The 27,686-nt window shown below is 41.4% G+C and overlaps 1 protein-coding gene across 5 annotated transcripts; it reads right to left on the bottom strand.

Annotated features, from left to right (window-relative positions):
* Window positions 1-356: 356 nt before the first annotated feature.
* On the bottom strand, window positions 357-25,938 carry PLAC8 (placenta associated 8). Of its 5 annotated transcripts, XM_063610335.1 has the most exons (7): window positions 25,789-25,885; window positions 22,559-22,642; window positions 21,596-21,850; window positions 18,984-19,130; window positions 16,080-16,204; window positions 4,381-4,494; window positions 357-634 (listed from the first exon to the last, which is right to left on the bottom strand). In XM_063610335.1, exons 4-6 carry the CDS (start codon window positions 19,099-19,101, stop codon window positions 4,390-4,392), a joined length of 348 nt encoding a protein of 115 aa, XP_063466405.1. In that variant the 5' UTR covers window positions 19,102-19,130; window positions 21,596-21,850; window positions 22,559-22,642; window positions 25,789-25,885; the 3' UTR covers window positions 357-634; window positions 4,381-4,389. The 5 variants fall into 5 exon arrangements, with proteins under 5 accessions (XP_063466405.1, XP_063466403.1, XP_063466404.1 ...); XM_063610333.1 differs by lacking the exon at window positions 21,596-21,850 and having other exon boundaries at window positions 25,789-25,884; XM_063610334.1 differs by lacking the exons at window positions 21,596-21,850; window positions 22,559-22,642 and adding an exon at window positions 19,208-19,296 and having other exon boundaries at window positions 25,789-25,854.
* Between the last annotated feature and the right edge of the window lie 1,748 nt (window positions 25,939-27,686).

Raw genomic sequence — 27,686 nt, 5'->3', positions numbered from 1 at the left:
ATGAGGTCAGGAGATTGAGACCAGCCTGGCTAACATGGTGAAACCCCATCTCAACTAAAAAATACAAAAAATTAGCCAGTGGTGGTGGGTGCCTGTAGTCCCAGCTACTTGGTAGGCTGAGGCAGGAGAATGGTGTGAACCCGGGAGGCAGAGCTTGCAGTGAGTCAAGATCGCGCCACTGCACTCCAGCCTGGGCAACAGAGCGAGACTCTATCTCAAAAAAAAAAAAGAAAGACCCCCAACTTTATTAAAAAAGAAAAAAGAAACCAAAGTATAAGAACAAAATTATGAGACTGACCCTTGGAATTAACTAGTGAAAAAGACATTTTAAGGAGAGCAAAGAAGCATGAAGAATCTTATCAGTAAAATCTTTTATTTGGTTTATATTTCAAATGTAATTTAAAAAGTTTATAAGCCAGGAAATTCAATAATATGAAAGCAAGGAGAAACTAAGTTGCACCATTTAGCTAAGCTCAGCGACAACATTCATTTATAATAAATCAAAAATTTGATTTTTTTCATGCCATCAGTTGTACTTAAACATATTCATCATATTTCAGTTGCAAAAGATGGTGAAGAACTCAAGCTGAAGAGGTGTCTGCTGAATTTTGTTGCTTCGGTAACAGCTTTTCACCTATAAAGGACACACAAAGAAGAGTTTTGAATTTTCTTAATGTACTTTTATAATTTTTAATACACTTTTAATTGCAGAATTATTTTTGATTGACGGAAAGGTTGCAAAGATAGTACAGCGAGCTCTCATGTATCCAGCACCCAATTTTCCTGTTGGTTAACATCTTACATTACTATGGGAGGTTTGTCAAAACTAATGAACCCATACTGATGCATTATTACTAATCAAAGCCCATACTATCTTCAGATTACTCAGTTTTTACCTACTTTAATTTTCTGTTCCAGCATCTCATCCAGCATACCACATTACATTTAATTGTCATCTTCTCTTAGGCTCCTCCAAACTGTGACTGTTTCTCAGCCTTTCCTTGTTTTTGATGACCTCGACAGTTTTCAGGAGGAATAGTCAGGTATTTTGTGGAATGTGCCTCAGTTTAGGTTTGTCTGATGTTTTTCTCACGGTTAGACTGGAGTTAAGAGGTTTCGGGAGGAAGACCACAAAGGTAAAGTGCCATTCTCATCACATCAAATCAGGGGTGCAAACTGTCAATATGACTTATTACCAATGATGGTGACATTGATTACCTGGCTCAGGTCATTGTGTCAGGTTTCTCCATTGTGGAGTTACTCCATACAGTATAGAGAGTGTACTTGTATGCTGTACTTTTCATGCTGTACTTTTTGGAAGGAAGTCACTATGCAAACCCCCACTTCAGGGTGGGGAATCATGCCGCTCTCCTTGAGGAAGGAGTATCTACCTAAATATCTGGAGTTCTGTATGGGAGATGTGTCTCTCCCCCCATACAGAAATTCTCCTGCCGCTTCTTCGCTCTTAAAATTCCCAGTTTTCCCTGCTTTCAACATACATACTTTTTTTTTTTCAATTTTCAAATTTTATTCAATCATTTATGTCAGTATAAACTCATAGATATTTTACACTTTGGGTTATAATCTAACATGACCTTATTTTGTTCCTCAAAGTGTTCCAGTTTGGACTATGCGGAGCTTTTCCAGTGGATTCCTATGTCCTTCGTCTCAATCTATTTTAACAAAAATCATGTTGTTATTCCTTGCTCTTTCTCTCTTGTTTCTCCCCATTTTGATATCTGTATGTCTAAAGTTTTATTGCCAGTGAGTGATGTAGGGTCCAAGTTGATGAGGAGGAGTCAGGACCGCCAGGGTATTTTACTTCAAACCCATCTAAAGATTCAGTGAGATATTTTCCCTGAGGTTAAAGAAAACACTTGAGCTATCAGGACTCATTACTATGAATGTGTGGGTAGATATTTGATCCAAATTATTTCATGTATTTATTTAAGTAAACAGTGTTGGAATGGTCTAACTCCCCATCTTTGCTTCTGGCCTCATCCTGTACAGTCTGTACTATATACTACTATTAAATTAATATTTATTATTTTTAAATTTTATTTATTTTTATTTTTACTTTTTAGTAGAGATGAGGTCTTGCTATGTTGCCCAGGCTGATCGCTGGTGGTGAACTCCTGAGCTCAAGTGATCCTCCCACCTCGGCCTCCCAAAGTGTTGGGATTATAGGCATGAGCCACCATGCCCAGCCTTAGATTCATATTTCTAAAGAGTAGTTCTATTCATTTACTTCAAGCCTGCAATAATTTCCCAATTCCTACCAAGTCATTAGCTTAGTATTCAGACATTGCATGCTAAGGCCCCAGCTCACTTTTTAAAATCTCTTATTTTTACATTATTTTTCTATTTATGCCATATGTTCTAGCCAAGTTGCACCTAAGCTCATAAAGATATTTTCTCTCTTTTTGCCTCTCTAGTTTCATTAATATTGCTGATTAGAAGCAACATTCCATTTCTTTTCTTTTCTTTTTCTTTTCCTTTTTTTTTTTTTTTTTTTTTTCTGAGACAGGGTCTTGTTCTGTTGCCCAGGCTGGAGTGCAGTGGTGTGATCATAGCTCACTGCAGCTTCTACCTCCCAGGCTCAAGTGATCCTCCCACCTCAGCCTCCCAAGTAGCTAGGACTATAGGTGTGCATCACCACATCTAGCTAATTTTTGTATTTTTTGAAGAGACAGGGTTTCAACATGTTCCCCAGGCTGGTCTCGAACTCCTGGGTTCAAGCAATCCTCTTGCCTTGGCCTCCCAAAGTGCTGGGATCACAGGCGTGAGCCACTGCACTCAGCCTCCATTTCTATTAATTAAAACCACATCTTGAGTCAGTGATCCTCTGTTTGCCCCTATCTGATTTACTTACTCCCTTGACCATCTTGCTGTGTGCCCTGGGAGGCGACCTGTGGACTACAGTGACACTTTGCTGCCCTCTGCCTTTCTGGTGGGTTCAGCCAATGGGAAACCCAGAAGGACATCCGAAAGTGAGGTCAGGGTACTTTTTCAGTTCTGTAGGTTGCCTCGGGCTGCTCACAACCCTCTCTTAAGAGGATACTGTTTCTTTCAGGGCAGGCTTCTTCACAGGGCTCCCTCCTTAAGGATTCAGTTCACTGCTCCCTCTTCTCCCTGGGGCTGTTGCCAGACAGGTTATTACACCATCCCTTGTCATTTCCCTACAATGCCCCATCCACACCTTTATAATTAGTCTTCATTAAATCCTTGAACTATCACAGTTTGAGTGCCATCTGTTTCTTGTTGTGAACTAATACGCACTTTCCGTTTAGAATTAAAAATCACTGCTTTCAAGTAACTTTCACTTATACATCTTACAAGACGTGATATTTTCCTCCTCTGAACATAAAATACTGCTTTGTCTATAGGCATTAATTGAATTCTGCATTTCAGCTAGGGGTTTGTCTAATCCCCCTTTTTTAGTATAAATTCTATAATGACAGAGGGACTAGCTTATTTATCTTGCTCCCCGACCCTACCACAATACCTAACAGTATCTTACCTAGTCTTAGATATTGATACATTGATACATTACTTGCTAAGATAATATATACTTGATCCTAGATCCTTGATACATTACTTGCTAAGTAAATGAACATTTGTTTACGTATCTCCCTAGAGTTATTTTTATTAACCTATACAGAGCGCTTATCACTTCAGGAAGGAAACTGCATATTACAAAGAGCAGAAAAATTGTGTTCTTCCCATAGTCAAGATATATTCTACAGGGGATGGAGTAAATCATGTTGATTTCTACTTAACTACATCCTCAATAGATAGTCCTGAGAAAAATTAGTTGAAAATGACTTGATTGAATTTCAGATGGTGAATTCTATATAACATTTCCAAACATTCTAAATTCTATGTTCACCTCTTTCGAAGTTCAACTTCTCCAATAGGAGTTTCTATTTAACCTCACCTTGCTATAATAGATGCTTTATGCCACAATCAATCCAAATATCATACAGTATGTTATTTTCATTGCTCTTCTATTTTATAATTATTTACCAATTCCATTTGTCAACTTGTTTGTCTTAGCAGGGAACATGTTTTCTAATTCTTTTGTATCTCACCATACTCTGGTATTTTACAAGTGGTAAGTGCTTCCTTAATAGATCACCAGAATTCTGAGAAGTTTAGAAAATTCACCATTCCTTTATTTACTAAAATATGGTTTCGAAGTATAGAGCTATCTTCTTCATAAGAAGAAAATTAAAGCCAATCTTGATATTATGATAGCACTTCAGGAGACTTAAGAAATAGTTATTGCTGAATTATTCAAAACAATGAATAATTGACGAAGTCTTTAGTGATATTTCTAAAAACCCACATATTCTGAGAGGCATGTTTGCATTAACTCACCATCAGTTTTTAGAAAGTACGCATGGCTCTCCTTCTGTTGATATCTCTCTTGATTTGGCAAAGAGTACAAGGAGGACAGCAAAGGGTTGCCATATAGTCATCACAAATAGATCCCTGTTTGAAAACCAAAAAGAAATAAAAATATAAAATTCACCTATTTGGAATTAAGACTTGCCACATCTTGAAGAGAAGCAGAAGGCACTGATCTTTCAGATTCGGAGTTTGGATGAATACACTTAGGAAAATGTTACCTCGCTTTTTCATATAAATGTTGTCTCATTTTATGACAGAAAATATTTTTCTATAATTTACGTTTCTGAAAACGTAAGGAGACGTCCAACCAAACTATCAAGTATGAGAGTTAAATATCTTTAGGAAGTAGAATTTCAAAACTCTTTTCTCCTGGACCTCCTCTCTGTCATAGGAAGTTAGTAGAGGATGTGCTCCACCAAAATACAGGTGTAAACCAAGAAAGAGGAAGATAAGAAGAAGGAGTCTAATACAGGAGAGAAGCTAATGGAATCTCCAGGGTCATGGTGAAGGGAGATCCCAGGATGAGAGCTAAGCACTAGGAGTAATGGGCAACTAGTTTAAAAGGTAGTAAGACTGGAAGTGATTTCATCATGAAGATGAAAATGATAAAACATCTATGTGTTGAAGGTGTTGGGAAGAAATTTAGAAAACTGGTGAACAATTTGGGGTTAAAGGACACACAAGTAAATGGAGGAAAAATACTAACAAAAACTCAATAATTACCGATACCAGGAAAAACAAAATTGAGCAGAAAAAGCAATCATATTTACTACACGACTCAGCTTTGAAGTTGAATAAAACAAATATAAGTATCATAATGTAAACACTGAATATGGAATTAACCATATAACTATATCGGAAAGAATGGGGTAGGGGGAGAGGGCACATGTGTGTGGTGGGGGAGGAGGAGAAAACAGAACTAAATTCACATCTTCCCTAGTGGGAGGTTAACAGATAATGCCTCTAACTAAAAGTCAAGAAGTAGCAATACAAGTGTGTGATTTGGAGCTATGGAGGAAAATTCCCAAGACGTCAGCTCTAGGGAAGAAGTAAGGAAGAAACTTTTGGGGACTACTTTGTAAAATTAGATGATTTTAAAAACACTTTGTTTCAGGGTTTTGATAAATAAAAAAATTAAAGCTACATTAGAAAACAGTGGCATTTACATTCCTGGCATTTAATAGACTTGAAACTGAACACAGTCATGGGCAGGGCACTAGATGAACCCTCACCTCCATCAAGTGCAGGGTCTGCAAACTATATCAAGCACTGATCTTAGGAGCAGTTTAGGGAGGGTCGGAACCTTGTAGCCTCCAGCTCCATGACTTCTAAACTATAATTTCTAATCTTGTGGCCAGTGTTAGTCCTACAAAGGCAATCTAGTCCCCAGGCAAAAGGGAGGTCTGCTTTGGGAAAGGGCTATTACCATGTTTGTTTAAACTATAAACTACGTTTCTCCCAAAGTTAGTTCAGCCTACACCCCGGAATGAACAAGGACAGCTTGGCAGTTAGAAGTAAGATGGAGTCAGTTAAGTTAGATCTCTTTCACTGTCTCAGTCATAATTTCGCACAGGCAGTTTCACAGCCTCAGCCTCCTGAAAAAGAGTTTCAGGCTAGGACTACAGGCGTGCTCAACTGCACCTAGCTGAAACTATTTTATATTTTCACTTAAAAATATTTATCATTTTGTGAATTACAAAAAAGAAATGCTTATTGACAGCACTTGTGAACAAAATTTAAATAAAAATTAAAACAATTTTAAATGCATGCTATAGATAATTTTAATGACAAATTGAAACACAGAACAATATTAAGTGAAAATAACAATCTAATCCCTTTCTACCCAATGTTACCACCAGAGATAAACTATTAATAATTTGCTGTGTATCCTCTTTCCTTAGATTTTGTTCTATGCCCATGACTCATATAAATATAGATGAGATGAAGATACAGCTATGGACATAGACATATAGAGTTTGGCATTTCAGGAGTTCTTTTGTTTTTTAAAAATGAGGTCATACTATCCTGTAACTTATTTTTCCTACTTGATATATGATAGCCAATACTGTAAGAAATTTCTATGTCTTGTTTTGTGTCCTTAAGAGCTAAATCTTGTGACCATATGGGGATACTTTCTTTTGGTTTCCACCATCCAGAGGACAGGAATTTGGGGGTTCATGTCATAGTCCAAAAAATTTTTCTTGAGCAGATAAAAGCCTTGTAAGCTTGAAATTGGCTTCTTTAGGCTCCTTCTGGAAAAAGCAGTAGAAACTGCACAATGCTATATAGCTCAGCAGCTAAGGCTTTATCTTTTTGACAGCAGTGGCCTGGGTTCAATTGTTGGCTTCTGGAATGATTCCTTTCTGGTTTGTTATTTGTGTGACTTTGCCATTTATTGAGGTGTTTTTCCACCAAAGGAGAGCTTCTGATTTCCCCTCTTGAATTTTCCTTTCTCTGAACTACCTTGTAGAGATTGTAAATCTCGTAAAAAAGAAACTGTTCACCATGTCCTTGAGGAACCTAGGAGGTTACCTTCGGTAACGTTCAGAAACCAGAAATATTGGCCGCTTGGCATGGCTAAATTCGGGTAATAAGGTATCTGAAAGGATTTATTTTTTAAAGAGTACTGTGATTAAAAATCAGCTTAATTAAAAGTGGATAAATAAGCTATAGGTATATTTAAAAGGCCTTTATGTTTTTCTCTTCTTAGAACTTGTTTTTCTGAAACAAGATTTTTTTCTTCTCAGTTGACCGAATTATTTTTCTCCATTTTTTTTTTTTTGTCATCCTTAAGGCACATGAGAGGCCCTAAGATAACTTCTGGTAGCCTAGGACTCATTGGGAAAAACAGAGGAGGCACCAGAGACCACGTTTTGGAAAAAAAACACTTTTCCTCATGAAACCCCAGGAACTGGATAGACCCAAAGTGGATAGATCCTTCTCAAAATCAAAGGCTCTGTTCTGTCTTGCACTGCGTTATGTGACGGTTTTGAGTTTGCGGGGGGGGGGGTGGGGGCGGGGGGCGGTGCAGGTGGGAGGTATCAGCAATTACTTTGCATTATGAGAGAGCTTTGGTGTATAATAACTAGGTAGGAAATGTACCTTTAAGGGGTGGCTAATAGTAGTTATGGACGGATACTTGACTCTGCACACTTGGATCAGAGAAGCATGCTCTTGGCCACCTGGAAGATAAGGCAACATCCTCACCCCTCACTGGGAGATGAGACTCTCATGAGGATGGGCTGATTACAAAATGGGCTGATTGGCTTTAGGTTGCCTTGCAATGAAAGGCACAGTCGGTAAAAGCACTGCATTGTCTTCTCCCGTAGTGTTTCCCTCCTTTTGGGGATCGAGAAACCAGTATAAAACGGCACCTTTAACTTTGGAGATCTGTCTTGCCTTCAGCTGTTTATTTGCTACTTATTTGGTCCTAGAAACGCATGCTGTCCCAGCCCTGTTCCTCCAAGGGCTCCACCCTGAAGCCAGTCATCCAATTAAGAAACTGGCAAATGGCCGGGCGCGTGGCTCACGCTTGTAATCCCAGCACTTTGGGAGGCCGAGGCGGGCGGATCACGAGGTCAGGAGATCGAGACCACGGTGAAACCCTGTCTCTACCAAAAATACAAAAAATTAGCCGGGCGTGGTGGCGGGCGCCTGTAGTCCCAGCTACTCGGAGAGGCTGAGGCAGGAGAATGGCGTGAACCCGGGAGGCGGAGCTTTCAGTGAGCCGAGATCGCGCCACTGCACTCCAGCCTGGGTGACAGAGCAAGACTCCGTCTCAAAAAAAAAAAAAAAAAAAAAAAGAAACTGGCAAATGAAAAATCTTACAAGTGCCCAATCTTCTGTCTGTCTGTATTTACATGTGGGGTGTGTGTGTGTGTGGGTGTGTATGTGTGTGTGTGTGATGTTTATATATAAAAGAGCTCTGATTAATTGGCTTAGAAAAAAGCGCTTAAATAAAATATTTTGTCAGAAAAATAGAAACTTTAATGCCTTTTTGTTCACGTGGCTTTAGTAATCTTTTGGAAATAAGGACAGTTTTAAAGATTATTGGTAAAATAAGTTGTCTTGAAAATGTAGACATTTGCCCTAAATTAAGGTCAGATTTGCTAAATGCTTTAAGGTCAAACTGTTCCTTTGACTTTTGAAAATTGTTTGATTTACCTACTTTGGAGGCTTAGATAATATATAAGGCCTGGGGACATATGGAGAGCCATGCCCGCTAGCTATGCTAAAAAGAGTCTGACCTTATCTTCATTTCTGTCTAATGTCCTAGGCTCCACCCCTAATACATAATTAAAATCTCTTACTTATCAGAGTTTTCACTAAAAATGAAAGTTGCTAAGAATTAATATTGTAACATGTAATTGAGACCACTGGAGAAACAGTTTTACATACGAGGTGTGTAGGCAATGTGTTTTTGGTAAAAGATTATAAGAAGGCATAGGAATATGGCTTTTGTTGAAGGGAATGTAATTTTGTCTAGTTTTGAGGGTTTTTTTTTTTTTTTTTTGAGATGGAGTCTTGCTCTGTCACCAGGCTAGAGTGCAGTGGCGTGATCTCGGCTTACCACAACCTCCGCCTCCTGGGTTCAAGCGATTCTCCTATCTCAGCCTCCCGAGTAGCTGGGACTACAGGTGCGCGCCATCGTGTTCAGCTAATTTTTGTATTTTTAGTAGAGATGGGGTTTCACCATGTTGGGCAGGATGGTCTCAATGTCCTGACCTTGTGATCTGCCCACCTTGGCCTCCCAAAGTGCTGAGATTACAGGCGTGAGCCACCGAGCCGGGTCTGAGGGTTTTAAAGATTGTCTTAACCTAAAAGAGTAACGGGACGAAACTGAAGGTTTAAGCAAAGTGAAAAGGGTTCGTAAAGGGTTGATCTTGTAAAAAATTCTGTGGGTATAAACAAGTTGGCCAAGAGCTAAAAAAAATTATTTAGCATTTTTCCATAGGTTAAAACATTAAAATCACACTGATGTGGGGCCAGAATCTGGGCCCATGTGTCCAAATAACAGGGTTTTCTTAGAAAATGGATTTTCTGTTTGATGGAAAATTATAAAGCATTCTAAAAAGTTTATGAAAATCTTACCTTACAGTCAAACTAATTAAAACTGGATAGATATATACAATTTCATGTAAAAACTAGCTTTAGCATTAAAGATGCACTAATGCAAACATGAAATTTGGTTTTCTCTTTCAAAGATGATTTTTATGTATGTTAAAAGATAATGAAAGAGTTTTGTTTTCTCCTTTGGGTAAATGGCAGGCAAAAAAAGCAGGACAGAAAGAAGAGACAGATTCAGCTGGCTTCATGCTATCTTCATTGAGTCTTATTTGGAAAGCTAAGTCTCCTCTATCAGAATAAAGGTTTTTTTTTTTTTTAAATTTTTTGAGTTATTTTTGCCAAATGAATGACTTATGGTGACTTGGGATTCTATTTTGTGATATCTGGTGTTTTAAACCTTTGATATTTGACAAACTTTCCAAAATCAAATTATAAATTATGTCTGTTTCTAACCTAATATTTAGATATTAGGTCCTCTAAAGTCTCAAAATGGCTTATTTGGTACAAAAATCACACAGGAAGCATTGTCAAATACCAAATGACTTTCTTTGGTCTGTATTTGTGTAAATGTGTTATTGGTGTATGTTCCAAAATTATATAAAACTGCTATAATTCTACATGTTAACAATAATAATTATAATTATTATGTTAAATGACTGTGTGCCACAGAAGTAAATTTCCTTGTCAATTGTGCCTTTAACTGAGGCTGCCCTAAAATGTTTTTGTCATCCACAGACAATTGTTTTCTCACTTTGGGTAGGCTGCCCTAAAATGTTTTTGTCATCCACAGACAATTGTTTTCTCACTTTGGGTAGGCTGCCCTAAAATGTTTTTGTCATCCACAGACAATTGTTTTCTCACTTTGGGTAGGCTGCCCTAAAATGTTTTTGTCATCCACAGACAATTGTTTTCTCACTTTGGGTCCTCTTTAAAACATGATTTTATAATCAGCTATAACTTTTTTTTTTTTTTGAGATAGAGTTTCATTCTTGTCCAGGCTGGAGTACAATGATGCAATCTCGGCTCACTGCAATTTACAAATTGAAGGTTTGTGGCAACCCTGCATCAAGCAAGTCTAAGGGTGCCATTTTTTCCAGTAGCATGTGCTCACTTTGTGTCTCTGTGTCACAGTTTGGAAATTCTTGCAATATTTCAATTTTTTTCATTCTTATTATATCTGTTATGGCCACCTGTGATCATTAAGAGTTTGATGTTACTATTTATTTTGGGGCACCATGAACTGCACCCATCCATATAAGATGGTGATAGAGTTTGGATGTTGTCCCCACCCAAATCTCACATCAAATGTAATCCCCAATGTTGGAGGTGGGGCCTGGTGGAAGGTGACTGGATCATAGCAGCAGATTTTCCCCTTAGTACTGTGTTCCAGTAGTGAGTGAGTTCTCATGAGATCTGGTTGTTTTAAAGTGTGTAGCAGAGGCTGGGCATGGTGGCTCACACCTGTAATCCCAGCACTTTGGAAGGCCAAGGCAGGCAGATCACAAGGTCAAGAGATCTAGACCATCCTGGCCAACATGGTGAAACCCCATCTCTACTAAAAATACAAAAAAAAAAAAAAAAGTTAGATGGGTGTGGTGGTGCACGCCCGTACTCCCAGCTACTCAGGAGGGTGAGGCAGGAGAATCGCTTGAACCTGGGAGGCAGAGGTTGCAGTGAGACGAGATCACACCACTGCACTCCAGCCTGGTGACAGAGCGAGACTCCATCTCAAAAAAAAAAAAAAAAAAATGTGCAGCACCTCTGTCCCCCTTCCTCCTGCTCCAGTCATGTGAAGTGCTGGCTCCCCCTTTGCTTTCTGCCATAATTGTAAGCTTCCAGAGGTCTCCCTAGAAGCAGATGCCACCATGCTTCCTATGCAGCCTGTGGAACCATGAGCCAATTAAACCTCTTTTCTTTATAAATTACCCAGTCTCAGGTACTTCTTTATAGCAATGAGAGAACGGACTAATACCGACAGCAAATTTAATTGATAAATGTGTGTATTCTGACTGCTCCACTGACCAGCTGTTCTGTTCTCCTATCTCTCTTCCTCTCCTTGGGCCTCTCTATTCCCTGAGACACAACAATACCGAAATTAGGTCAACCAATAACCCTACAATGGCCTCCTAAATGTTCAAATGAAAGGAAGAGTCACATATCTCCTACTTAAATCAAAAGCTAGAAATAATTAAGCTTAGTGAGAAAATCATATTGAAACCAGAGAGAGGCTGGAAGTTAGTCCTCTTGTGCCAAATGGTTAGCCAAGTTGTGAATGCAGTGGAAAATCTCTTGAAGGAAATTAAACATGCTACTCCAGTGAACATACAAATGATAGGAAAGCAAAACAACCTTACTGCTGATCTGGAGAAAGTTTGAGTGGTCTGGATAGGAGATCAAACCAGCCACAACATTCCCATAAGTCAAAGCCTAATCCACAGCAAGGCCCCAATGCTCTTCGGGTTCTATGAAGGATAAGAGAGACAAAGCTGCAGAAGAAGCTGGGCGCGGTGGCTCACGCCTATAATCCCAGCACTTTGGGAGGCCGAGGTGGGCAGATCACGAAGTCAGGAGATTGAGACCATCCTGGCCAACATGGTGAAATCCTGTCTCTACTAAAAATACAAAAAAAATTAGCTGGGTGTGGCGGCACATGCCTGTAATCCCACCTACTGGGGAGGCTGAGGCAGGAGAATCGCTTGAACCCGGGAGGCACAGTTTGCAGTGAGCCAAGATCATGCCCCACTGCACTCCAGCCTGGCGACAGAGCGAGAGTCCATCTCAAAACAAAAACAAAAACAACAAAAAAAAGAAAGCTGCAGAAGAAAAGTCTGAAGCTAAAAGAGGTTGGTTCATGAGGTTTAAGGAACAATGTCTTCTCCATAACATAAAATCACAAGGTGAAGCAGCAAGTGCTGATGGAGAAGGTGTACCAAGTTATCCAGAAGGTGTAGCTAAGATAATTGATGAAGGTGGCTACACTAAAAAACAGATTTTCAACGAAAAAGAAACAGCCTTATTGGAAGAAGATGCCATCAAGGAAATTCAAAGTTAGAGAGGAGAAGTCCGTGCCTGTATTCAAAGCTGCCAAAGACAGGCTGACTCTCTTGTTAGGAGATACTGCAACTGGTGACTTTAAGTTGAAGCCAATGCTCATTTACTATTTGCAAAATCCTAGAGCCCTTAAGAATTATTCTAATCACTTTTCTTTCCCCCACCCCATGAGAAAAAAAATATTATGCTAAATCTGCCTGTGCTCTATAAATGGAACCACAAAACCTGATGACAGCTCATGTGTTGGCAGCACTGTTTACCAAATATTAAGCCCAGTATTGAAACCTATACTCACAAAGAAAGATTATTTTCAAAATATTACTGTTCACTAACAATGTACCTAGACATCCAAGAACTCTGATGAAGACATACAAAGAGATTAATGTTGCATTCATGCCTTCTAAAAGAACACCTATTCTGCAGCCAATCAAGGAGTAATTTTGATTTTCAAGTCTTATTATTTAAAAAAAAAAACTTTTGAAGGCTGTAGCTGCCATAGACAGTGATACCTCTGATGGATCTAGGGAAAGTAAATTGAAAATCTTGTGGAAATGATTAATAATTTTAGGTTTCATTAAGAACATTCATGATTCCTGGCTAGGCGTGGTGGCTTACAGCTGTAATCCCAGCACTTAGGGAGGCCAAGGCAGGTGGATCACTTGAGGTCAGATCAGCCTGGTCAACATGGTAAAAACCCATCTCTACCAAAAAATAAAAATAAAAAATTAACTGGGTGTGATGGTGCACATCTATAGCCCCAGGTACTCGGGAGGCTGAGGTGGCAGAATCACTTGAACCTGGGAGGGGAAGGCTGCAGTGAGCCTAGACGGCGCCACCGCACTCCAGCCTGGGTGACAGAGTGAGACCCTGTCTCAAAAAACAAAACAGAAAAACATTCATGATTCCTGGGGGGAGATCAAAATATCAACATTAACAGGAGATTGGAAGAAGTTGATTCTATCCCTCATGGATGACTTTGAGGTGTTCAAGACTTCAGTAGAGAAAGTAACTACAGATGTGGTAGAAATAGCAAGAGAACTAGAATTAGAAATGGATCCTAAAGATGTCACTGAATTGCTGCAATCTCGTGATAAAACTTGAGGAGTTACTTCTTATGGATGAGCAAAGAAAGCTGTTTCTTGGCCGGGCACGGTGGCTCAAGCCTGTAATCCCAGCACTTCGGGAGGCCGAGGAGGGCGGATCATGAGGTCAGGAGATTGAGACCATCCTGGCTAACACGGTGAAACCCTGTCTCTACTAAAAATACAAAAAATTAGCTGGGCGTAGTGGCAGGCGCCTGTAATCCCAGCTACTTGGGAGGCTGAGGCAGGAGAATGGCGTGAACCCGGGAGGCAGAGCTTGCAGTGAGCCGAGATCGTGCCACTGCACTCCAGCCTGGGCGACAGAGCAAGACTCCCTTTCAAAAAAAAAAAAAAAAAGAAAACTGTTTCTTGAGGCTGGGTGTGGTGGCTTATGCCTGTAATCCCAGCACTGTGAGGCCGAGGTGGGCGGATCACAAGGTCAAGAAATCCAGACCATCCTGGCCAACATAGTGAAACCCTGTCTCTACTAAAAATACAAAAATTAGCTGGGCGTGGTGGCGGATGCCTGTAGTCTCAGCTACTTGGGAGGATGAGGCAGGAGAATCGCTTGAACCTGGGAGGTGAAGGTTGCAGTGAGCCGAGATCGCACCACTGCACTCCGGCCTGGCAACAGAGTGAGACTCTGTCTCAAAAAAGAAAGAAAGAAAGAAAGCGGTTTCTTGAGATGGAATCTACTCCTGGTGAAGATGCTGTGACCATGGTTGAAATAACAACAAAGGATTTAGAATATTCCATAAGCTTAGTTGATAAAGCCGTAACAGGGTTTGAGAGGACTGAATGCAATTTTGAAAGAAGTTCTATTATAGGTAAAATGCATGGAAATCTTTCCTTTCATGAAAGGAATGGTCAATCAATGAGGCAGACTTCATTGTTGCCTTATTTGTTTTTTGTTTTTGTTTTGTTTTGTTTGAGATGGAGTCTTGCTCTGTTGTCCAGGTTGGAGAGCTGAGTGCAGTCTGGGCTCACTGCAGCCTCCCTCCTGGGTTCAAGCAATTCTCCTGCCTCAGCCTCCCGAGTAGCTGGGATTACAGGCACCTGCCACCACACCTGGCTAATTTCTACATTTTTAGTAGAGAGGGGTTTCACCATGTTGGCCAGGCTGGTCTCTAACTCCTGACCTCAAGTGATCAGCCCTCCTGGGCCTCCCAAAGTGCTGGGATTATAGGTGTGAGCCACCACGCCCAGACCATTGTTGCCTTACTTGCAGAAATTGCCACGGTCATCCCAACCTTCAGTATCCAGCACCCTGATCAGTCAGCAGCCACCAACATTGAGGCAAGACCCTCCACAGGCAAAAACATTATGAATTGCTGAAGATTCCGATGGATTATTATTAGTAGTTTTTAGCCATAAAGTATTTTAAAATTAAGGTACATACATTGTTTTTCGAGACATAATGTTATTGCATACTTAATAGACTATAGTATAAGCATATCTTTTATGTGCACTGGGAAACCAAAAAATTCATGTGACTTGCTTTATTGCAATATTCGATTTATTGTGGTGGTCTAGAACTAAACTTGTATATCTGAGGTTTGCCTGTATATATGTATGTGTATACACACACACATGCACACAAGCACACACACATCCACTCCCAATCTTATTGGTTTTGTTTCTAATGCACTTAGGAGAACCCTAAGTAATATAATCTCTCACCTACACAAAGTGGAGTTGGTGTAATGGAAAGTGTGTGAATGGACAGTTAGAAATGAGTATCTTTCTGGGCCGGGCGCGGTGGCTCACGCTTGTAATCCCAGCACTTTGGGAGGCCGAGGCGGGCGGATCACGAGGTCAGGAGATCGAGACCACGGTGAAACCCCGTCTCTACTAAAAATACAAAAAATTAGCCGGGCGTGGTGGCGGGCGCCTGTAGTCCCAGCTACTCGGAGAGGCTGAGGCAGGAGAATGGCGTGAACCCGGGAGGCGGAGCTTGCAGTGAGCCGAGATTGCGCCACTGCACTCCAGCCTGGGTGACAGAGCAAGACTCCGTCTCAAAAAAAAAAAAAAAAAAAAAAAAAAAAAAAGAAATGAGTATCTTTCTCTACTATTATATTTGAGGGAATTACTCCACCTCTTAAAACTTTAAAGTTCTCTTTGGCAAAATGTTGTGGACCTACCCGCTTTACAGAGATGATGTGAGGATTAAGTGAGATAATACATGTAATGCATCCATGGCACAGTAGATCCTACATAAGCCTCTTCCGTGGTATGACATCCATTGCAAATATGAGTTATCTATTTTCTCAGGTTTTCAACAGAAACCTAGAAGGAGGCCACATAACCAGAAGATCTGTTGCTACAACTGAATGCAAGATTGCACATGCTAGGGAACTCTTATCAATCAATTTCAGAAGATGTATACATCAAATGATCTCCATGTTTATGATAATTATTTTGAATGTGGTTGCATATTTGAGTGAGACGGTATGGTAAGAGACTCACAGGGATGCCATATCGGGTCCTGTAGAGAGTCCTCATTGCGACGCTTGTTCCACACAGACAGCATTCATTCATATCAGCTGCAACTTGACACCCAAGGCACGGGAAACAAAATGTGCCACAGAGACCTAGACACATGAAACCAAGGGTACACGTTACTCCACTCTGCCCCTGCTACAGCTGAAAGTTTAGCTTGCTTTCACAAATGGCAGTCCAAGTCATGGGGCCTTGGCCACATAGCCTGCTGCTAAGTCCATCTTCAATGTTTCTGTTCAGCTTTGCATCAGTTTCTCCCTCCACCCGCAAATCATTTCAGGAATGACCACGCCTTTGCAAAGTATATCATTCTTGTCATAGTTCTGCCTTCATTCATTTGTTCATTGATGAGGTAAAACTTATTCATTTTCCAGACATTATCCTCAGTACTGACAGTGCCCCTGGCTCGTCTAGTAGTGAAGGCAGATCATAGGGAAAGTTCTCCAACAGAAACGTGTTTAAAATACCAACAGGTCACCCAGAAAAATGGGGCCTACAAGGCCCTGAGTAGGAAACGCTGTTTGAGCTGACTATTGAAGGATGATTAGATGTTTTAAAGGTGGACAAAAAGGAAAAGAGCCTCTTCGAGGTAATCTGGCATATCCTGGCAAAGGCTAGTGTTGATTCAATGTGGCTGGAGCCCTGGGATGCGATGAGGATTTAACTGGGGGTTGAGGCAGGTTGGGGACCAGGTGATGAAAAACGGTGAGTGTTAAGAGTGTGTCACGAGAGTTATGAGGAACCCACTGAAACATTTTAAGAGGGGAGAATAATTTGATCAGATCTACATTTAAGAAAATTTGCTATTAAGCAATTAAGCTTTGACTGGAACTTGTGTATTCATTTAATTGGGTAATAATAATACTAGGGGTGAGAGGGTTAAAATGTTCATCTTTAGAAAGTTTCACCAACGTAGTCTAATTCTCACTTTGATTTGCAGATGTTGAACAGGTGTCCTGAGAAGCTTAAGTCGTCACCCCAGACAATGAGAGTGAAAAAACAAACCCAATTGTTTCATTCCCTAGGTAATTTTCCCTTGCTGTGCTACTGAGTGTGTAATTCTTTTTTTATTTTTATTTTATTTTATTTATTTATTTATTTATTTTTTGAGATTGAGTCTCACTCTCTTGCCAGGCTCGAGTGCAATGGCACGATCTTAGCTCACTGCAACCTCCACCTCTCGGGTTCAAGCAATTCTTCTCCCTCAGCCTCCCGAGTAGCTGGGACTACAGGCACCCACCACCATGCCCAATTAATTTTTGTATTTTTTAGTAGTGACGGGGTTTCACCATCTTGGCCAGGCTGGTCTTGAACTCCTGACCTTGTGATCTGCCCGCCTTGGCCTCCCAAAGTGCTGGGATTACAGGTGTGAGCCACCACACCCAGCCTGAGTGTAATTATTAACACATTCAAAGTTCAATTTCAGGCCAGGCATGGTGGCTCATGCCTGTAATCCTAGCACTTTGGAAGGCCAAGGTGGGCGGATCACTTGATGTCAGGAGTTTGAGACCAGCCTGGCCAACATGATGAAACCCCGTCTCTACTAAAAACACAAAAATTTGCTGGGTGTGGCTGTGCGTGCCTGTAACCCCAGCTACTCGGAGGCCAAGGTAGGATAATCACGTGAACCACAGAGACAGACATTGCAGTGAGCGGAGATTGCACCACTACATTCTAGCCTGGGTGACAAAGTGAGACTGTGTTTCAAAAAAACGAAAAACAAAAACAAGGTTCAATTCAACTCTCATTCAAAGTCAGTTTCAACTTTAAAGGATAATGTATTTTATTTTCTTGTCTTAGAGTACTATGTGGACCAAGACAAGCAAATAGACTTCAGAGCAAGTTTTCTGTAGGTGGGTTTGTTTGTTTCTTGGTCATTATTGAGAACTAAGCACCTCGCTCCTCTCTGCAACGCCCATCACACCCCAAACTTCCTTTCCTCCAAGTTCATTTAGAGACATCTCTAAGTAAGAGATCTTTTAGAGAGATCTTATAAAAAGAAAACAGCCTGGGCGCGGTGGCTCACGCTTGTAATCCCAGCACTTTGGGAGGCTGAGGCAGGCGGATCACCTGAGGTCAGTTCGAGACCAGCCTGGCCAACATGGTGAAACACTGTCTCTATTAAAAATACAAAAATTAGCCAGGTGTGGTGGCGGGCGCCTGAAATCCCAGCTACTCAGGAGGCTGAGGCAGGAGAATCTCTTGAACCTGGGAGGCGGAGGTTGCAGTGAGTGGAGATCATGCCATTGCACTCCAGCCAGGGGGACAAGAGTGAGACTTCATCTCAAAAAAAAAAAAAAAAAGAAAGAAAGAAAAAGAAAACAAAGCAGTCAGAGATTTTTTTTTTCCCAGTGACAAGCTAATTGCCTCCAGAATTCTTTACTCTCAGGTGTGTAAAAAACCTAAATATATACATTAAAATAGTTATTCTCTGAACGCATATGGAAACCATGAATCTATCCCTTGGGTACTGGACACAATGTAACTATAAATTAATGAGGTTAATTTATATGTTGCAAGAACAGTGTTTCTAAAAAAATCAGGTTCAACTTGGAATTTTTAAATTAATGTAAGGTCTATTTAGTCAGGCCAGACCTGCTCGTTGTTAGAATCAATCAGCTCTGTTGCTATTATCTTAACCCAGAACTTACTTTGGGAGTAAGACTGTTCTTTGAAGGGCTGGAGAAAATTAACTTATCCATACGGAGGCTTTTTTTTTTTTTTTGCTAAACATACCATTGCCTGGCATGCAGAGTGCCTGTAATAAGTTAGAAACTTTTTCTACACAATAAGCGAGGAATGGGGGAAGGATTGAGTCATTGGTAATTCACCTCGGTATCAAATAAGGGGGTTCTTTCCCCACACACTTACAGACTCCGCAGTCGCTGAAACAGTCACACATGCCTGTCTGCCAGTTGGAGTTCTGGGGGGCCGGACCGGGACCGATTCCAGGTTGGGTCACAACGACCACGGGCGCCTGAGCTTGCATTTTCAGTGCAGGGCCTTAAAAGCAGCGGACTGAAAAGGCAGAGTGGTGTTAGAAATCTCTGCTGTGGGGTGGGGGGAGGGGAGAGGGACAGCATTAGGAGATATACCTAATGTAAATGACGGGTTAATGGGTGCAGCACACCAGCATGGCACATGGATACATCTGTAACAAACCTGCACGTTGTGCACATGTACCCTAGAATTTAAAGTATAATAATTATATATATATATATATAAAAGAAATCTCGAGGTTGCTCTTTAAAGGCCCACTTTAGGGGCAGGATGCTGAGGCAGTGTAGAGGAAGTCGCTCTGTTTGAAGAACAGAATTTCTATCTCCACCCTTCACAAGATAGAGACCCTGGAGGTGAGAGGAAGGAATTCACCGAACTGGGCCGGGCGCGGTGACTCACGTCTGTAATCCCCGCACTTTGGGAGGCCGAGGCGGACGGATTATTTGAGGTCAGGAATTCGAGACCAGTCTGGCCAGTATGGAGAAACCCCGCCTCTACTAAAAATGCAAAAAATTAGCCAGGCTTGGTGGCGCATGCCTGTAACTCCAGCTACTCGGGAGGCCGAGGCAGGAGAATCGCTTGAACCGGGAAGGTGGAGGTAGCATTAAGCCGAGGTCATACTTCTGCGCTCCAGCCTGGGCGACAGAGTGAGACTCCATCTCAACAAAACCCCCCAAAACAAAAACCACAGAATTCACGGAACTGGGAAGGTGAACAGTTGCTTCTCGTGGGGTAAGGGAGCTGAAGAGTGTTGCTCGTGTACTGTTTTTAGACAGGTACCTGGTATTCACACAGGCAGCGAAACAAACGAGCAACCTGTGATCATAGCCGAAAGTGGTGAATTATGGAAAATAGCATTCTCCAAAATGGCATCATCCTAAACTTTTGTGTATATCCCCCCTTCTTGTTCCTAATTTATTCTTTTTGTTTTGGACTGATTTCCGATGAGCAATCCTTTTCAGTCTTCCCACTTCCTGACTTGTTCTTCACTTCGTATTTACTGGGAGCCTGCAATCCTGTGTCAGCGCTGGCCTGACGGGCCCTGCTGTGTGGTAGGGGCAGTTTATTAAGAAGTACATTTGGTAAGGTTACTCCTCATTTCTCTACATCATGAGAGGCAGTGTAGGGTCATGGAACATGAATTAGATTCGGAGTGAGAGCGGCTTTGCCCAAGTCTTAGTTTCTGAAACTGTGATCTTAGACTCATCATTTAACTAGTCATTTAAATGTCCACTTATTAATCTGTAAAATGGGGTTCCTGACCTACCCACCTTACAGGCTCATTCTAAAGAATTTGTCTTTAAATAAAAATACCATGAACTGTATTCAGAACAGCTGAAGCTTATTTTAAATGTATTAGATGTGCCCTTCTATAGACATTAAAGTGGTTTTGGCTTCTGCTTGTTTTTTTTTTAAATGTACCACAATAGCCGTTCATTGCTTTTTTGTACTAAAAGAGGGAGGTGGATTCATCCGTGGATCCCACAGCAAACAAGATTTTCTGCAAAAGAAGGTTCCAGTAAGTGAACAAAAAACCAAGGGGTCCGGCTGAGCCGATCATTCAGGGCGTGCATGAGCCGCGGATGTGTACGTGGCGGTGGAGGAGCCCCTGTTGAGGGGCAGAGCCGGCGGGTGATGGATGAGGCGAACGTGTGCTGGCGGCCGCTGCCTTCGGGCCTCTTCAGGGAGGAGGGATCGAGGAGGCGGAGAGCCCGCCTGGCTCCTCCCCAGTTGCAGGACAGGTCTGAAGCACGGGCTTCAGGAGGCGGGGAGTGGGTGGGTGGGCTTCTTACCTTCTCCGCCCGCTCTGCACTCGGGAAGGGGACTGTGAGCTGCAGCTGCGCGCTGGGCTCTCGGATCAACCCTCCCCCCCGGCATTACGCCTCCCGCCAGCGCCGCTCTGGGACCCCTGGGTCTCCTCTGCTGGGACCAGACCTGCCTGCCGGTAAATTCTTAGAGCAGCCCGCGCAGAATCTATCCCAAGGAGAACGCCCATTGTTGCTGGGACAATCAGGGAACTGCGCCTGTGGATGGCTGCCCTCGGGGGACCAATCGCCGGGGCGGCGCGCCGCTGGGGACTCGGCGTGAACCCGGCAGCAGGCGCGCGGTCTCGGAGCCCAGCCCCAGCGGCAGGCGCCAGGAGCCGCCGCGGTGGGCAGGGCTGGCGCCGCTCCCTCCCGGGCACCCGCCGCTCTGTCGCTCAGGGCGCTCAGGCTCACCGGGCATTTCTAAATTGTAAAAAGTTTTTATCAGATGGTATGGGCTGAGCAACGCTGGGATCGGAAAGTAAGACTAGAAACTATCACCCACCCCCTCCCCCGCCCGCTGATTTGAATGCTTATTAGAGGGACCCTGGATTCTAGTCTTGGTGTACACGCCCACGTGTAAGAGGAAGCAACCACAGCTCTCTAGACACACTCATGCCGCCAATCTCATGAAATAAGAGGTAAGGACCTTGCAAGGATTCCGTTTTCGTCACTCACCCCTTTTACAATAATTAGCTTGGCTTTGGGAAAAGTTAAGTCCCAAATCCCCAACACTGAGGGTAAGCTCCACAAAGGCAGGGAATTTTGTGGGCCAAGTTCACTGAGGTGTCTCAAAACCTTAGCTCGGGACCTGGTACACAGGAGGAGCTCACTAGCGCCCCCGCCACCACGCTCTCCGCTTCCCGGCTGGCTGAGGCCGTGCGTGATGCAGGCTCCAGATGGTGCACAGCAAACAGTGGCGACAGCCCAGTCCTGGAAACGCAAACAAGGTTAATGTTTCAACTGACTCTTCAGACCTCCACAGGTGGGGCCCAGATCTTCCTTAAATCCCAACTCCAGTACTAACATGGTCGAAACCATATTTTTGGGTGATGGCGTCCCACATTTGGAATCCTGGAGGAAGAAGCATTACAGGAAATGCTAGAGAATATGTATTCAAATTTCTTCTGCATTTCATCTTAGTTATCAAATACCAGAAAAAATATGAAAGGCTAATTATCAGTAATGTCAAGTGGCTATCCCTAGGTGATTGACTGATAGACTTTTTGTTGTTGTTGTTTTATGATAAGGTCTCTTTGTTGTCCAGGCAGGAGTGCAATGGCACGATCATAATTCGCTGCAGCCTGGAACTCCTGAGCTCAAGTGATCCCCCCACCTCAGCCTCCTGAGTAGCTGAGATTACAGGCGCACACCACCATGCCTGGCTAATTTGTTTTCATTTTCTGTAGAGATGGGGGTCTCACTATGTTGCCCAGGCTGACGTTGAGCTCCTGGCCTCAAGTGATCTTCCTGCCTTGGCCTCCCAAAACACTGGAATTACAGGTGTGAGCCACCACCCATGGCCAATAATTTTTTTTATAATTAGCATTTATTTCTTTTATAAGCAAAACAAGAAATATACTTTTCAGAAACAAAAAGCAAATCCAGTGACTAGGAAAAAAAAAATTTAGGGGGTCATACCTGGCCAGGCACGGTGGTTCACGCCTGTAATCCTAGCACTTTGGGAGGCCGAGGTGGGTGGATCCTTGGTGACAGAGCGAGACTCTATCTCCAAAAAAAAAAAAAAAAAAAAAAGGAGGGGGCAAGTCATACAAATGATACTATAGCTGTTTGTATTTTCTTTCCCTCTTGGCCCCTAGCCAATGCTTGGCGTGAAACTGGTATTCAATAAATAAAGATGATCCTACAACTCTTTCAGAGGAAAAACATGTTCATTTAACACCCTTATTTTTTCAAGAAGCCTATATTGTGATTTTTAATATAATAACAGCAATCTGAAAATTTCAGAATAAAAACCTCCCTGCAATTATTTAATCGTTTTTCCTTCACTTGACTGTCTTTACTTAGTGTATGGCATATGTGTTTTTGTATTCAAATTGGCTAATGTTAGACTTCATAGCAGTTTGAATCCTGAACATTTTCTGAGTGCCTTTGAAATCCACTCAGTGGCCATCTCTATATTCTATAGTAAGCAGCTGTATCGGCTGGGCGTGGTGGCTCACGCCTGTAATCCCAGCACTTTGGGAGGCTGAGGTCGGGAGTTCGAGACCAACCTGAACAACATGGAGAAACCCTGTCTTTACTAAAAATACAAAATTAGCTGGGTGTGGTAGTGCATGCCTGTAATCCCAGCTATTCGGGAGGCTGAGGCAGGAGAATCGCTTGAATCTGGGAGGTGGAGGTTGTGGTGAGCCGAGATCGCGCCATTGCATTCCAGCCTGGATGACAGAGCGAGACTCCAACTCACAAAAAACAAACAAACAAACTATATATATATATGCTGTATCTCAGATATCCATATGCTAACTGCCAGTTAGTTTGTGTGAACATTACTTCCTCCATGTAGTATCCTCAACAGTCTGTAGCCCAACAGTCAACATTGTTTCTGTTTCCTTCACTGCGTTTGTACTTTTGACTTCCTCTTTTGAATGTGGGAGATTGCAGGGACCCAGGTGCTTCTTTGAATATTAGCACTAGCAACTGGAGCAGAATGGGAGGCCCCAGGAGGTTTCTGATGCTGTTATAAGTTCTTTTCTAGCACAGATTACCTATATTGGTGGAGAAGTCTACTCGGCTTATCCCTGCATAGAAGAGTAGTCCTAAAGGGAACTGCTATCCAGGACTTCCATCTGTCACTTCTAGCTTATTCTAAAAAGAGTCTAATAACTTCTCCTGTGAGATATCTTATTCAAAGAAATACCTTGTTGAAAGTTATAAAACTGAGATGAGAAAGCAAACACACTCATTTGTACGTGCCTCTGTGATCATTTAAAAATTCAAGGTATCTTTTAAGTTGCAACAAATGTAAAACAGAAATGTAAAATTGTTGCTTGTTGCAAACAACCGCAATTCTCTGCTTCAGCCATGAAGTCTTTAGCCTTAGCCATTCAAGGTAAAAGGTCAACAATAAGTGGAGAGAAAACTTCCTTGAAAGTCTAGAGTTCCTAAGACCTTAGGTACCAGCTTGTCTCCTTAGTTCATTGGTCCTCAAAGCTTACTATTAGTAAAACCACTTGGACTGCTCTTTAACGTGTAGATTTCTAGACACCGCTCAGAGATTGTGACTTAGAATGAGCTAGGGTTGAGGAATCTGTACAATGTAGAATTCTACACACTGTTCAGAGATTGTGGTTTAGATAGAATGAGCTAGGGTCTAAGAATCTGTAACGCGCACCTGCAGGGCTGCTGCCCTTATGCCATAGGGTTTTGTACTATGAACTAGAAAAAGGTGGCCCTTCTCACAGACATGGCTTGGTGAGCACGTAGCTGCTTTGGTGAGAATTCGAAAAACAGTATACCTTCCTCCAGCGCGATGAAGCCCATGGTAGACCCTCCCGCATTCCCAGGAGCACATTCCAAACTAGCTCCTCTCCCTTCAGGTGCGGGCCTGTGCAGTATCCTGGGCACTTCATGAGATTTTAATGCCAGCGGCCTTGCAGAGCACACTTTGGAACCCACGACAAGTGGCCTTATTTTTCTTCTGTTACTAATAACTACAGATCCAATTTAATTCAGCAAATATTTTATTGAGTGCCAGGGTGTGTAAAAGTGTTGTGCTGGATTTGGTAAGGGCTAAGGAGATGCCTGAGGTTTCCCATCTGTGGCCAGCCGTTCTGCCCGTTGTGGTGTGACCACACAGCTGTTTTGTTCCATGCCATCTTTAACCCCACAAGAGCAGAGAGAGTGATAAAAAAAGTTGGCAGGGGCCACCTTGGAAAATGCAGGCAAAGTGGGGCCAGGAGGTAGTGAAATGGGAATCTTGGTGGGCAAGCTTTGGAGAATGAGACTAGAATACCTTTCTTTAGGAAGTTCTGTGGAATGGTCTCAATGTCAGGAAATCTTACAGTATTTGGCTGATATTTTAAACACCTTAATTTTATCTATTAGTTAAGAATCAATCTTGTATTTGTCTCTCCTTTCTATGAGCACTTCACTCCTGAGGACAGCCCACTATCTTAATAAAATACATTAATATTAATATAATACGTGATATTAATTATATTAATATTAATACATATTATTAATATTGATTAATCCAGACACGACATATTATTGAGATTTTTCTCTTCTTTCTACTGTTTATTGATGTTAAATTTCATTTTTTTGCTTTGATTGGAACATTTCCATTTCATAATCTCTCCATCTCTCTTTATACATATAAATGAAGCACCAGAATTTAATTTTGAAGCATTCTAGTCTGTTTTTCTTACTTTCATAGTGAGAATTCAAGAATTCTTATAATTCATTAGCTAAATCTACAAAATTCCATATCTTGCTTCTAAATACTTTGAATGGATAAAATAGAATATTTGTAAAGCAAAAAGAAATTAGACCAGCATAAGTCAACATGCATACATATTGAAATAAAGAGTAAAATTAATGATCATGTTACTAAATACAATGTATAATATGTGTTTGCTGCAGAAAGCAGCAATTGATGAGGATTCAAGGCTGGGATCTTACACTACTTTGAAAAGCCTGGCATTTGGCAAAATGCTTAGCATGAAATTGTTGAATTTGACTAAATGTATAAATTTAAAGCAATTAGATAAGAAAACCTTAGTCTTTTAGCTGAAACTCAAAATATAACATGCTAAGAAAAAAAACAAGAAAATCAAATAACTTTTAAAGACAGCTTTTTTTTTCAATGCTAAGTTTTTAAAAGAAGTTCTTACTTGTAAAGTACTTACAATTATTAAACAAGGTTCCGAGCAGGAAATGTCTTGTGGGCTGGGAGAGAATCTCACCACAAATGAAAACTACGTGAAAGGGGAGAGGTAACTGTGTTTCTATCGCAGGGCATAGTACGTAGAACAGTTTCAGACGCTCTTATTGGCCAGCGTAATCCAGCAGAAGTGGTTTCAATGTGTGTTTCTCTTATCTGGAGAATGAATGTATCTCTTGCCAAATAAGGTGTGTTTCTTTTCCTATATTGTGTTAGGTACACTGATATGTCTTTTTAGTGGGGAAAGGATTTAATTCATTATATAGTTTGATTGGTTTTACATGTCTGGCAGAGCTTACTGTTTTTTTTTGTGTGTTTGTTTTTTGTTATCTTTGTGGGGAAAAAAAGATCATTATTGTTTCGGATTATATAGTAGTTGGCATCTCAAGCATCCTTTAATGGTATCAACTTACAGATACTGAACATTAAAATAGGCCAAGCATTATCAATGACTCATTAATGACTTTGATAGTTAGGCCTTATTTTTCCAATTTTAGAGGTGAGGAAACAAGCTCAGATCCTGGAGTTGACTTTCAGAGGCCACATAGCTAACAAATTACTCACCTAGGATTTTAGCTCATGTCAGCTCAGCTCCAAACTATGGCTCTTTTTACAATGTTGCATCCAATTTCTTTGTACCTTTTTAATTATTCTTCTTATTGGTGGTATTACTATTTCTTTCTTTTGAAATTTTTATTCATAGTCTTTGAATTTCTGATTCCATAGTTTAAACTGTCAAAAGACAAAATTACAACAAATTTAGTTTAGAAGATGTAATTGCCTTTTATTTGCAATTCTAGAATCAAGCAACACATCATTCTATAAAATAGAATGAGTGTTCTGGTGAGTATGAAGAAAGCGGAAACAGAGAAAAAAAAGGTAGATTGGTTGTTTCAAAGTTACTTTCCTTATAGGACTAAAACAGAGAGGACTTCCTTACTACACTGACTCAGGTTGACTGAAATCTCCTGTTTTTTGGAAAACTGGTCCATTTCAAAGTTCAGTTTGATTATATGTCACTTAGCACAAGTGACTCCATTCTGGTTTGGTCTGATTTTCTGGGGCCTAGAGCAGGAGGCTAGTCCATAACAATGGCCTCTCATAAACTTTGTTTAACAAAACCTTTCAGAAATGAGGGTGGGCCAGCACATTGGGAGGCCCAGGTGGAGGACTGCTTAAGGTCAGAGTTCAAGACAAGCCTGGCCAACACAGTGAGACCCTGTCTCTAAAAAAAAAAAAAACCAAAAAATTCAAAAATTAGCCAGACATGGTGGTAAGCACCCGTAGGTTTGTAGTCCCCGCTACTTGGAAGGCTGAGGCAGGACGATTGCCTGAGCCCAAGAATTTGAGGTTACAGTGAGCTATGTTGTGTCACCACACTCCAGCCTGAGTGACAGCAAGACCGTGTCTCTAAAAAAAAAAAAAAATTAAGAAATGAGAGTGGCCAGCTTTCCTGTCATTCACTCTGAAGTTTTTCCGTCATTCACTGTGAAGTTTTTGCGGATGGGAAATCTTTCCCACTAGAACAAGGCTATTGTGTGAGGTTGTACAGTGAGAATGTGTGGGTGGCATTATGGCAGACTCTAAGTGCTTAGAGTCCCTTTTCAGTCCCAATTCCTAGCTGCCATCTGCTAGCCACTTAACATTTCTATGCCTCAGGTTCCTTGTCACATGAGCGTAATAATTGCATCTACCCCACAGAATTGTAGGGAAAATTCAAAAAATTAATACATGCAAAACATTTAAAACAGTGCCTAACACATAATCAATATTAGGGGAAACAAAGAAACAAAGAAATCTAAAGAAGGAGAAAGAAAAAGAGAGATGTGGAATTCCAGATAGCCTATTTTCTTCCAAATACTA

This window comes from Symphalangus syndactylus, chromosome 10 (genome assembly GCF_028878055.3).
Source record: "Symphalangus syndactylus isolate Jambi chromosome 10, NHGRI_mSymSyn1-v2.1_pri, whole genome shotgun sequence".
NCBI lineage: Eukaryota > Metazoa > Chordata > Mammalia > Primates > Hylobatidae > Symphalangus > Symphalangus syndactylus.
This window is presented reverse-complemented; position numbering and strand designations above follow the sequence as displayed.